The 13891-nt window shown below is 36.7% G+C and overlaps 1 protein-coding gene across 1 annotated transcript in view; it reads left to right on the top strand.

The window, feature by feature from the left end:
* LOC110020050 (protein SUPPRESSOR OF GENE SILENCING 3 homolog) overlaps positions 1–13053 on the top strand; it is a 41558-nt gene extending 28505 nt beyond the window's left edge. Inside the window, exons 4-6 of the mRNA XM_020718019.1 lie at positions 10036–10280; positions 10663–10820; positions 12775–13053. Coding sequence (XP_020573678.1) covers positions 10036–10280; positions 10663–10820; positions 12775–12994 — 623 coding nt within the window. The 3' untranslated portion in view covers positions 12995–13053. The remainder of the gene's footprint in view (positions 1–10035; positions 10281–10662; positions 10821–12774) is intronic.
* The last annotated feature ends 838 nt before the right edge of the window (positions 13054–13891 follow it).

The following is a 13891-nucleotide window of genomic DNA, read 5'->3' as shown; positions in this document are numbered from 1 at the left end:
AATAATTAACAAATAAGCTTGTCCATTGATTCATTAACAAGGGACGGGTACTTCTAATGCTCATAACACATAATTTATTAGACCAAATGATAACAGGATTAACACTAATCGCAATAGAGAAAACAAATGTTTTTACTAAAATCAAATAGATGGTACAACCAAACACAGTGGGAAGGAAAATTACTACAAAATAAGATACAAACTCACACTAGGCTCGATCTGGAGGTCGGCTAGGTGGTTGGGGAGTGGTTTTAAGAGGTTGAAATGAGTTGTGGTTGCTAGGACAACAAAATGAGGGGCTTGAATTGCGTTGGTGGTGAAGTGACGGGCTTGGAATGGCAGCGGCTCCCAAGAGGAGGGCTGGGACAATGAGGGGCAGCGAAGGAGAAGGGTTGGGAATTGCAGGACAATAAGAGGAGTGTTGTTCCGGGGTTGGGGCAGCGAGGGGGATGGCTGGAATGAATTAAATTGGTGGTTGGGTGGTGGGACTGTAGGAAAAAGATAGCAAGCTTGTCCTGGGCGGCTTCAACAATTATGTGACAGCTGGACAACGGTCAAAACTGTGAGGCGGGGGAGGGAACAGGGGCGGCAGTGAACGTGGAGGGCTGGAACAGTGAGGGCGGCGAAGAAGGAGGGGAAGGCAATAGCGGTGAATAGAAAGGCTGTGGAGAAGTTGGGTAAGGATAAATACCCCCTTAGGAGTGAGCTACAATCGGAGCACCTCTTGATCCCTTGGAAAGAGATTACCACCTCAGACAAGTTATAGCCGGAGCACTTTCTCGTCTTCAAATACAACCCTAAATGGAGAATCCTAAACGTTGTGGCTATCCTGTTAGAAAACACCATACAAATTACTTGATAAACTCTAATACAACATATGTATAGTAAATGAATAAAAAGGAATGAATGATAAGAGTTTTTTTTATTGCAAATAAAACCTAAGAAACGAAAACATGATTGTTTCTGTAAACTGTCTACAATTTATAATATTGCAAAAAATCCGTGTGAGAAAGCTCTGAATATATTTTTTTTTATCTTTTTTGCACATTATTATTCTTGTACAAAATATTTTTATTTGATAAGAGTTTTATCTTTTGATTCTCCAGACACATCATTTGCATGATTAATACTGCTTCTTACTTTATCCCACATAGTATTAGCTTATTCACGAATATCTCATATTTCAAGATTTTGAAGATTACTCATAAAAATAAGTTTATTTCTGTCTTTTAAGTGTCCCATCTAATTTTATTATTATATTTTGTAATTTTCATTTTTTAAATTCTTTATCTTAAAATCCAGAACTATTAATCGATGTTGTGTACTTAAATTTTCACTTGGAATGACTTTACAAATATTTTCAATCTCGACGTCCTATTTTTCTGTTAAAAAATAATCAATGTGTTTTATTAGATCCAATCTTATAAGTGATAACATGCTTATCTTTTTTTTTAAAATAAAATATTAGTAATAATAAAATCATAAGCGGAAACAAAATCCAATATAGTTTTACGTTCTTCATTAATTACTGCAAAATTATATCCACCATGAGTACTTCTGAAATATCCTATTATTTAGCGACATGTTTATTTACATCTCTAAAAAACAAATTTTTTTCACGAGATACCTTTAGTATTAATTCATTTAGGTTATTCTAAATTTTTTCTTTTGGAAATATCCCAACCTTTTTGGGGGAGTACAAACATTTATGATATTAAGAATTTTAGTATCGACAATAATTATTATAGCTAAATTTTTATCTCCAATTCTACTAATTTTAACAATTTATAATATGTTAAAATTTAAACTATTTATATATAATAGTTTAAACTCCTTCAAACTCATATCTATAATAGCGCAAACTATTTATAATATGATTCATATCTGATTACCAAAATTTAAAACCTAAATTATCTGACTCCTTGGTTTTTTTCTGTAATTCATTTAGTTTCTTGAATGCATAAAACAATACATTTATAGAATCATGTGATGAGAGGAATGTACAACTTGAGACTGAGAGATAAGGCCACTAGAGGTGGGACGCCAAGACCACAAGTAGAAGTCTCTTGTCGCATTAGGACAAACTGAATAGGGGAAAACTCACTTGATTTAAGAGCGCGTGAGATGGATTCCTAGCCATGGTTCCCACACTTTGCCTCAAATCCCTAATTTTTAAATCCTAAAGGAGGGCCGCAACATAACGGTTAATTTGCCTCAAATCCCTAATTCTTAAATCCTAAAGGAGGGCCGCAACATAACGGTTAATGAATAAAGCTAAAATGGTAGTAATTAATATAACATAAGTGTTAATAAAAATTATGTATTTAGTTAATTCGAGTCAAAATGAGTTGAACACGATCCGACAAAGAAAGGTATTCATGGCTTGCTCATTTTTAAATAGAGCTAAAATGGCTTGTACGAATTAAACACGAGTTGTTCACTAAGGCTCTGTTTGGCGCAGCTTATTCGTTGTGGTGCGTTTTGAAAACGTTGATTCTAGTGTTTGGAAGAATGGCGCTGTCGATTTATTAAAAACATGTCGTAATCTGCATAAGCTACGAGGCCCCCGCGTTCGACGTTTCACTTGGTTCGCGATTACCTGGCTGCCCCTCTTTGCCTATTGTTGAGCGACATCGCTGCCTAGCGTTTATTTTCTTCCCTTCCTTTTCTTCGCTCCAATGAGTGATTGTCGGTGTTTACTTCTCCTCCGCTCTCTTACTATCTTTGATACCTCCTTCCCTACTTTTATCAATGTTTATTTTTGGTTTTTTTGTCGTGGATTGTGTTATGAGGTGTGCGGTCCTTATGCCATAATTTCTGTGTTATTGTTGTTAATTAAGGTTAGCCAATAGATGTAATTTAGTAGTATAGCGGTAAATATTTGAATTTAGGAATGTAGCTGTAGGTTCTTTATTTGGCCAAATCTGATTCCTACTTTGGGCAAGGAGTCCGATTGGCAAAGGCTCATTGAACCATATTGTTAAGAACTATAGGAATATACTCGTAAGAGTTTGGAGGAATAAACTCTGTCATAATTATGTGGAACTTTAAACTTTGATTAAAACTAAATGTTGTTAGGTTATTGTTGACCTCATTTTTAGTTAGGTCTTCGTCTCCTACTCCCATGAACACCAAATCTAGCCTTAGGAGTTCCTTGTTGACCGTCCTAGCAGACTAGTAATGGAGCCCACCTCCGTAGAACTTCAAACCGTATTTTTACTCATTTTTGTGAAGAACTCGCATGAGTGGTTCCAAGCACTCAACTTCTAGTTGCAAGGGCTATAGACCAGCATGTAGAGGGCCCGAAAATAAGTTCACATAGGATCGGATAGCCATAAGTGAACCCTCCATGACTCAAGCGCGGTGACTCGACAACGCACTTGTTGCATCACGCGCAATTTTGACTTAAATTGACTCGCCCGCCGGCAAACTCGTCTGGACGACCCCGGATGACGAAACGGACCGCGCCGATGCGTCCGAAACGTCGATTTTAGCTAGAAAAGACATTCATATTGCTGTGGTTCCACACTCGCGCGAACCGCACGGAAATCGATGTATTTTTAGGTGCGCGGGTCAGGCTCAACCCAGGTCCGACTCGGGCCTCGGGCCCGATTTGGGCTAGACACCTGCTCACGGATTTTGAATTTCAAATTTCAAAATTCAGGCGGATTATTTAAAACTCGTATTAATTGAAAATATTTGAATGTTATTATTTTCCAATTAAATCGTTTGCAGGAAAGGAAATCATTAATTTCCCACCAATGTTGTCCCGTGATGGCTCTTTCTCCAGCGGGCTTATTTCTTTCTCGCTCACGAGAGCCTCGGCGAGAGCCTTGGTTGGATGCTTCCAATTCGAACGAAATCCTCCGCTCCCGCTCGTCTCCTTCCTCGGCAGCGAATTTCCCTCCCGCTCATCTCCTTCCTCGGCAGCGAACTCAATCACCGCTCGCAATTGTTCGTCTCCCGCACTCGCTCCTGCTCGTCTCCCGCACTCGCTCCCTTCTCGATCTCGATCCCTCACTCTCCCTGCTCGATCCCGTCTCCCACACTGAAGAAGCCGCAGACATCGCTCGACACCTTCGCCTGCTCGCTTCTTCCCCTTCTTCCCTGCGTGCTCGATTTGCGTGCTCGATTCCGAATTTGACGCTCTCAGACGTCTCCTGCCGCCGAACAGACCGAGTCTTTCGCCTCTTTCTCCCGATCAAAATTCCTGCGCGTTTCTTCCTCCATCGATCGGAGCCTCAGAGGCCTTGCTTGACTCCCCCAAACGATCGAAGCTCCACTCGCTTCCCTCTCTGCACCGAAGCACCCTGACAGTCGCCAGAATTTTTTTTTCTGCATCCTCTACTGCAGTCTCAGGTTTGCGCCCTTTATATAAATTTTATCCTAAATTTAATAATTTGTTCGCTGTTTACACGTTCCTTTATACAGATTAAATTCGTCATCATCATTAGCTTTATCCTAATTGTTTTTGCTTGGTTTTATGAGCTTCCTTTTAATTGCTTTGCTTGGTTTTATGAGCTTCCTTTATCCATTGATATTGCTCTTTATCATTTAGATTTGAGATCTGATTTGTTTTATTTCTATTTTGAAAGCTTAATGATTATGTTAAGATTCAAGAAAGAAATTTTCAAATTGATATACTCGATCCTTACATATTTACGTATCCAACATTAAAACTTCATTTTTTACATACATGCCACTTATCTCCTACTTGTTTACATATCTAATACCTCAACTTCATTCATTATGTTTATGGCATCCGAGTTTTTTTTCTTGTATCACATAAAGCTTACTACTATTCCAACCTTTAAATATGATATGTATTTTCTCATGCATAGTCAAGGTAGTAGGTATGTAAACAAAAAAAAAATTGGGTGATGGGTTTGTGAATATGTAGGGATTGAGCGATGTGCATGCAAAGTCCCTTTAATTGCATTTCACTGAAATTGGGTTTTGATATGCAAACACGTGTAGCGATTAACGTAGATATTTTGGGAACATTTGTGATTCTTTTTGAAAGCCTTAATTGTCGTCATTTGGATGATTTCACATGTCGTGTTTGGGTGCTGAAATTATAGTTTAAGTCGCTTGAAGTAGTTTACAAGTGTTGAAATTAATGTTAAGGTGTTATTTGAAGCTGCCAATCGCTGTTGGAGCCTTAAGAATGCTGCTGGAGGCTTAGAAAAATTTTGGGAGCGCTGCTTGGGATTTCAATTTGTCGTTTGGGAGCTGTCTGAGATACAAGGCTGCTGTCCACTGCTAATTAAAGGCTGATTGGGAGCTTAGGATTGTCGTTTGTAGCTTAGGATTGTCGTTTGGTGCTGCTTGGATGTTTAGAATTGCTGTTTAGACCTGTAGGAAGCTTAAGTTGGCCGTTTGGTGCTGCTCGGATGTTTAGAATTGCTGTTTGGTACTGATTAGAAGCGTAAGTTGGCTGTTGGGTAATGATTGGAAGCTTAGGATGGTTGTTTGGGTGCTGTAGTTGTTGCTTAGACCCATGAAGTTGATGTTCGAATTCATATAGAAACTGTTTGGGTGTTGTAGTTGCTGTTCGGGGTCATATAAGTACTGTGAAAGCTTTTGGAGTGTTGTGAGAGATGTTTGGTGTGTTGTTAGAATTGTAGGTGTTGTATGGGCTTACATGGTATTATTTGGAGCACAAATTACATGTTGTTTGGGCATTTGGTGGGTTAATTTTGAGGTAATCAACATATTATTTTGGCAGCCTTTTAGTGTTGATTTGCATGCGGTTTAGAATTGGTTTTATAGACCCCTTTTTGCCCATTGTTTTGGATTTCAATCAATTGTTATTTAAACGCTTTTAGGTCGATCCACTCTTTGTTTTCGTCGCTCTGGTTTTGCTAGTTTCGGAAGTGGGTCGTCCTTTTCCTTTCTTTTATTTTTTAAATGGTTAAGTCATAAAAAAAATGGGGATTGATGATTTATTTAATTGGAAGATATAGAAAACCTTAAATCACCTTAAGCATAAGTTAAATAGTAGGTTTCCTAGAGTTTTAGGAGCACACACCTTAGGTGAGAACCCATCCACCTAGTCCTCAGTGTAGACCTCTTAGACTTTAGGTGTACACCCTAGGTGAGAGCCCACCCACCTAATCCTTAATGTAGGCTTTCTAGAGCAAACTTTAAGTGCACATCCTAAGTGAGAGCCCATCCACCTAATCCTCAGCATAGACTCCCTAGATTTTAGGAGCACATCATAGGGCACACCTTAGGTGAGAGCCCATCCACCTAACCCTCAATGTAGGCTTCCTAAAACTTTAAGTGCACACCCTAGGTGAGAGTTTATCAACTTAGTCCCCAGTTTAGGTTTCCTACACTTTAGAAGCACACCCTAGGTGAGAACCCATCCACTTAGTCCTCATAAACCTCTTAGACTTTAGGTGTACACCCTAGGTGATAATTCATTCACCTAATTCTCAGCATATGCTTCCTACACTTTAGAAGCACACCCTAGGTGAGAGCCCATCTACTTAGTCCTCAGTGTAAACCTCTTAGACTTTAGGTGTACACCCTAGGTGATAATTCATTCACCTAATTCTCAGCATATGCTTCCTAGAGTTTTAGGAGCACATACCTTAGGTGAGAGTCCATCCACCCAATTTTCAGCATAGGCTTCTAGATTTTAGGGGCACGCCCTAGGTGAAAGTCTATCCAATTAATTTTTAACATAGGCTTCCTACATTTTAGGAGCACACCTTAGGTGAGAGTCCATCCACCTAATTCTCAGCACAGACTTCCTAGGCTTCAGGAACATACCTTAGGTAAGAGTCTATTCACCTAATCCTCGAATGCACAATGAAACTAGACACTTGACCCTAATTCACAAACTGACTAAAACACTAGACATGATGCACCGAGACGTGACCCATGCTTTCTTAATTAAATCAACAGTGAAATTCCCTCAATGACTTAACCTACGATAAAACCCAGTACACTGGGATCTGAGCTTGGATATTACACTCAAATCCTCCTGACAATTGGGAAAATTTGTTAATGCCAGATATGGATCATCGGACTAGGATAAGTCTAGGGTCTAGGTGGCGAGGGCGATGACGACATTGCTTATGTGTGCTTAAACGAGGGATACGAGGTTAGATTATTAGAATAGTATCTCTTACCTCAAGGATCTTCAATAAGGGAGAGGAAAAGATCCATGATACTATTCGTCGATTCTTGGTGGGATCGTTGCCCCGACACTCTTAAGTTGTCAGTAGTTCTAGCACGATTAGAGTGACTAGCCTGTGGACTGTACCACTTTACAAAATATTTATAAAAATAAAAATAAAAATTTCTTTTTCATGTTAAAAAGAATTCTGCATAAAAAAGACTTAAACAATAACTTTTGCATGTTTTGCATGAAAATCAATCTTTCTATAAAAATTTATAAAAGTCCATGGTTAGTCATTTGGATCGAGGTTAAGGTCTGTCTTCTGTAGATTGTCGGGTTGACAACTCTTACCCAAGGTCGGGAAGCACACAGTCCAGCTCTGAGCCCCCACTTTTACCAATGTCTTATACCCAGTTCTGATCTTTCATATATGATTATATGTTTCTTTTGCTTGTGATTTTTACTACTCGTTTTTATGACTTTCATGCTGGGTTTTCTTGCTTTATTTAATTTTCTTGCAAGTTTATTAAGATCTGCTGCAAATTATACTATGCTCGCAATATTAATCACGCAACAGTAGCAGATGCCCATGTACGCTTTTACAGTTTATCTTTTACAGTTTATCGACAACATTTTACTTTATTGCATTTTACATTTCAAGTACTTTTTATTTACCTGCAATTTGATTATTCTGCATGCAAAACCAAAACTGAAACAAAACAAAACCAAACATTGACACCAAAACTAGGAAATGTAAATCACCAATCTCAAACACTTAAACTCTGGAGTCATCGCTACAACATGAGCTTAGAGCTAACTTTGTGGGCAGCACGGCGAGGAATTCAGATCGAGCAGCAAGAGGATCTTCTTCAGCATTATCCCTTCTTAGTATAATAACAAGGACTTCGAGGTAGTTCGCCTAGCGCGACGTAAATCCTCACATTCCCTCTTTAGGCACCTGTGCAACAATATTATGCAGTGTAAGTCCTATTTCGCTTTAGGTTCTGAGGTTGTTGTTTGTTACAACGTAAACCCTCTTATCTTCACGGGTTATTTGCATAATCGGATATTATGCAAATGTAAGTCTCAAATAATAAAGTTGGCATGATCAAATAATTAATTAACATCATCTCCAAAAAAAATGTAGCCACACCTTAGGATAGTTTAGGATGTCACTGAGGTTTCTCCTCAGGATCTATGACATCCCCTACCTTCTCTTTCCTTTGGACTCCTGAAAATAAATGTTCCGCATTGAGCCATTCCCACTTGATTTTCCTCATCCTACCATAAAAAACTGAACCTTGAATTCTTGAAGACTAGAACCATTGATCGTTATCGAGAGTTTTCTCAAGTGACTCTCGTTATTTGGGATGTAATTAACTATAGGGGTTTGCCTCTATAGGGAACTTAGAACCCAGATAAAATAAACCCTATTTAATCTTTGTATTAAATAGGGGAACTTGTCGGTCATACATAAAAGGTTCGCAGACCAAACGGATGTCACAAATCTCTTAGTTTGCAGGATTGGGTCTATTGCTGAGGTCTACACTTATCTTTCGAGAGGGTGTAGTATTCGCGGTATCAGACACGATTATGCAAACTATTGGACAAATGAGTTCCATTTGGTCTCATTTTTCAAAAATTAAAACATACTACTTTCAAAATCCAAACTATATATCTTTTATATTTAAATTAAATCTTAAAAATTATTTTCATATTCATATTTTTAAAATCAATCGAAAAAAGTTGACCAACAGTTATGTGGTGCTCGGTCCACTACATACAAATTGAGCGAATTTTTGCATCTTAGGAAACCATTTAAAATAATGGCATTATTTTAAATTCTCTTCCTTCTATTAATTACGCTATTGGTCTTGCCTTATTCCTCTCCAGATTTCGTGAATTATGGCATTGCCTTAATGGGCCATTAAGGCATGATTCCATGCTTAATTTGGAATCACGAAAATAAGGAATTAATCACCTCTTTGTCTGATGTGAAGGAAGGGTTCCGCCAACTTGATTGCTAAGAGAAAAGGAAACATTTTTTTCTTTTGGACTGGTTCCTGCCATTGCTTATTGTAGGATTTGTTAATTAAAAGCTTCCTTAAGTGGGCCTTTTAATTTGGCTTTAAATTCATGCATCACAAGCAGTCAAGTGTCTCTGCCCTTCCAATCTACTTCGGTTTTTTCAAGCTTATGGCTGGAATAAAATTTGTGGTTTTTTTTTCTTTTGAGCACCTTTCCGTGGTGGTGGTTCTCGGGCAAAGAGAGAGATAAAGGAGAGGAGAGAGAGAAGGTGAGAAAGAGAGTTTTCTTGTAAGTCGACGTGGTCGACGGTGTAATCCTCGAAGTAATAAAATCCTCTGCAGCTCCGTGGAAGTAGGCAATCTGCCGAACCACGTAAATCTTGTGTCGCCTTTTTTGGTGTAATTTTCCCGATCCAGTTTTTCACTTTATTGCCGTCATTTTTCACAACAAATGCAGCTTTTAATATTAATGTAATGAAAATGGAAAACATGGTATGTACCAGATTGTCAGGCTGGCACATTTGTTCATGATCATGTATTTTTGTTTTTTTAAGTATTTAATAGCTATATTTATTTATTTTTTATTTTTTTTGAAAGCAAATTTTTATATTCTATCTAGATCCATACATATATTATAAGATGATCAGTCATTACTTGAAGATTAATGTGCAAAATATCATCCAGAAGAAAATAATTGTTTTTTACTTAAATGTCGCTCATAACAGGTAAATATACAATGTTTTGCTTCTTCAGAATATGGATGGTTATTCGGTGCTTCTGTAGTTCCGTGCATTGTAAAACTAGCCGTAAATTTTTTTCCAACTGTTACAGAATACTGTGTATCTTCGTGTTTCTAAGTTCAGCTGTCTTTGTTAGGGAAATCTCGCCTCAAGTTTGATATGAGATCATACCAGGAGATGGTGGTTATTCCGATGAAACAAATGAGTGAGGATAATCAGCAACTGACATATCTTAAGAAGAAAGTTGTGAAAGAGAAGGAGTTTTCAAAGGCTCTCGAAAATACTGTGGCGCATGTGACCCAGAAGCTGCATGAAACCAGTGAAGATAACAGGATTGTAAGGCTTAGAACTAAGATGCAACAAGAAGAGAGCAAGGAGATGGTAAGTCTCATTTCTCTCTGACATTGCGTCTATCAATATTAATGGGTTTCTAAAGTGTTTGATTTCCATTTAGTTTGGGTTTTAGCTCAATAAGATATTTGATTGACCATTGCTGTTATTTTAAAGATTAATTTGAGACTCTGTAGTCTTAATTCCTTATTTGCAAGGTAACATGGCTTTTCTAGCACTGGTTAAGTACCTGTGAATTTACGGCAGCGCTAAGAATATGACTATTTCTTTGTACCATTTGGCAGATAAATTTATTTTTTCAGTTCTTTTTTTTTTTTTTGCGGACATGTATAAAGTGTTTTATAAAATGTTCAACACCCATCTTATGGTTTAGCCATAAATTTTAATTGATTTTTTAACATGTGTTATTCAGATGGATTTTCAAGAACACTTTTTTAAGGATCAAATAGATAAAATACACAAGCACACTGAAGAGAAGGAAAGGCAATATGAGAAGTTGCTTCAAGAGGAGCGTGCTAAGGCAAAATCTGCTGATTCAAACTCTGGATATGGCAGAGATTGCAACTTGAGGTAATGTTTTAGCGATGAGATTTAAATTTGCCATTTCTTGATCACAACTTGATAACCAATCCAAACGTAGTTGGGATTTCATAATTTTGTTTCTATCCAAAATTTCCAACCAAATAAACTAGCTGTTTTATTTTTCATGGAATTCTTTTGTGGTTTCTTTGTAATGCTGTTGTCCGCAATTTGGAACTTATTTTATGTGTGATAACTCTTAGGTTTTGCCTACTGTTATTTAAGAACTTCATGCCTGCTTGTAGGAGTGTAAACGAGTTGAGTCTATCTCTAGGCTCCCTCAGTTTGAGCTTGAGCTTGATTAAATTTATCGAGTTTGAGCTCGAGCTCGAGCTTAGGTCTACGAGTTCGAGCCGACTTGTTTATTATAGAAGAGAGAAAATAATATTAATTTAAGACAGTTTTATTATAAAATGATAAATATAATGAGCATTTAGGAGAGAAATACTAAGAAATAACTTAGTATAAAATCCAAAATATTATTTTCTTAACATTTAATACTTTAGAGATAATGTATTTAAATTTAATATATTTTGATTATATTTTATATTAATATTTTTTTAAACGAGTTGACTCACAAGCTATGAGTCGTGCCGGGGCTAGCTTGTGCTTGGCTTGTTAGCTCATCGAGCTCAGTTCACAAGCCACTTATCGAGCTGAGCTCGCCGTCTCTGAGTCAGCTTGACTCACTTACATCCCTACCTGCTTGTCAATATCTGTAGTTTTTTGTCACAAATTCTGTTTCTGCAAATTGGTTCTATATTTTGTTAACAATCTAAATCATGCATCAATTATCTTTTTATGTACTAGACTTGTATTCAATGATTCAAGTAGGGTACACTTAGCGTATTCTATGATTGCCACATGACACAATTTTAAATTTAAATTTAAATATATGTATGGAAAACCATCTAATGGTACACGAAAACCATTTATTTTAAAATTTAAAATGAACGTTTTAAATCTTAGTTGTAATATCATATGTGCTTATTTTAGTCTTGCTGAGATAAGAATGCTTAGGTGGATGAGTGACTTGCGCTTAAGAGATAAAATGAGAAACAAATGTATTCGTGAAAGGTTGGTGTAGCTCCAATGACGGACAAGATTAGAGAGAGTCGTTTTAGATGATTTGGTCACATTAGACGTCGACCATCTGGTGAGCCATTTAGGAGAGAAGATGTTTTAGATTTGACTTATGTTAAGAAAGGTAGAGGTAGACCTAAAAAGACTTCGGCTTGTTGTTAAAAAATGATTTTAGTTTATTATAATTAAATAAAAATATGACACTCAGTAGGACACAATTGAGAAAATAGATTCATGTAGTCGATCTCAATTGGAGGGATAAGGCTTGTTGTTGTTATTAAATAGACAATTATATTGTGAGCATATGATAACTTCAATTTTGAAAAATACTCCTGTACATTTTATATTTAACTATTACATTTTGAATTTCATTTTTTTTTTATTTATATTCAAATTAATTTAAAAAATATTAATTTTAATATTTAACTCCCTCTCTCTCTCTCTCTCTCTCTATATATATATATATATAAGCGAATTTAAATTAATATTTAATCACTTAATATTTAGTTATTTCCTTACATTTAACCTCATATGATACTTTAAATTTAAATTTATTTTCTCAACCTATATTTTTTTTTTTTTTCCGTTTTGCCTTCATCAAACATTAAAAGACTTCGGAATTTGGTAAAAAGCAAAAGATATTGGTTAGGGTTTTGCTGTGAATATTGATGTTTTGGTGAATTTTTTATAAATGTAAATAGAAGTATGTTTGTTCTGTAAAGAGCTGAGATTTGAGAGTCGGTATAAACTTGCCATTTCTTTTTAATTTTTCTAGCTGAGATTATATATGTATATCATTTAAAAGTTTCATGCATGCACTTTTTCTCAACCTGTAACTACCGGACGGGTTTGTTTTTGACAGCAAGAAGAGTGAAGAGTTTATAGAAAGCCAGGCAAAAGATGTGGAAGCATTTGAGAGTAGAAGGGAGAAGCTGATTAAAACATATGATGAGAAGAAGATATCCTTGAGACGGCGGCATTTGGCGGAAGAGGTGGAACTCGAGGCGGATTTTGATGCTGAGCTCTCCAAATTGATGGAGGAGCATGCGCCAACTTCCTTTCAGAACTCAACCACTGATTAGCAATTTCCATATTATGTAGGGTTGTGAGGAGGATTGGTTAGAGGGGGGCATTGCAGGTTAAATATGTGGATGCCTTCTTTATGTGGATGCCTGCCTTCTTTTATGAGTGCAATGAATCATCTTTTGATGAGTGCTTATCACCCTTTCTCTTTTTTTTTTTTATGTCAGACGGGGCTTTTAACAACAATGACTTTCTAGATGCTTCAAATGCTGTTTTTTTTAGCATAGTGATTAGGGGTTAGTTGCACCATACAATTAACCTCCTCTTAAGCCATTGTTTGGCATTTAATTCCACCATTTGTAATTCTCTCTCTAAATTTGCCATGTTTTTTTTGCCTCTGCTTGATATACGTCATAAATTTAATTTGGGAAATTTACATACATCGTACATAGTTATGTATTTACATATCACACACCTAAACTTTCATATTTACATACACAGCACTCCAGTGACTGAAACCCATGCTTGAAAAGGTATATTTCAAGTATTAGTATTATTATTTTTGATGTGGTGTTAAAGATTTGAGTGCTATGTACCTAAATATGAATGTTTAGGTGTGAGATAGATATGTTAATACATTAAGATTTGTGTGCTATGTATGTAAATGGCCCCATTTAAGTTATGCTTTAACGTATTATATTGCATGATAAAATTTTAGCACAAAACTAAATGACATTTGAAGCAGTTGCACATTTCTCGACAGATGGAACATATCTATAGAATATGTTGATTATATATTGCTGTTATATTTCAACCATCTGTTTCACCTGGATAGGATAGCAATCTGTAGGGAGGGCAGCTGTATGATCTTTGTGCAAGCATTAAATTCACCGCCGCTGTTGGGTTGCATGCATGCCAGAAGACGTACTCTTACTTATCTCTATAAGGTGTTCTGA

The sequence above is a fragment of the Phalaenopsis equestris genome, unplaced genomic scaffold, assembly GCF_001263595.1.
Source record: "Phalaenopsis equestris unplaced genomic scaffold, ASM126359v1 Scaffold000090, whole genome shotgun sequence".
Lineage (NCBI taxonomy): Eukaryota > Viridiplantae > Streptophyta > Magnoliopsida > Asparagales > Orchidaceae > Phalaenopsis > Phalaenopsis equestris.
The sequence above is the reverse complement of the archived record's forward strand: the minus strand, read 5'-3'. Positions and strand labels throughout refer to the sequence as shown.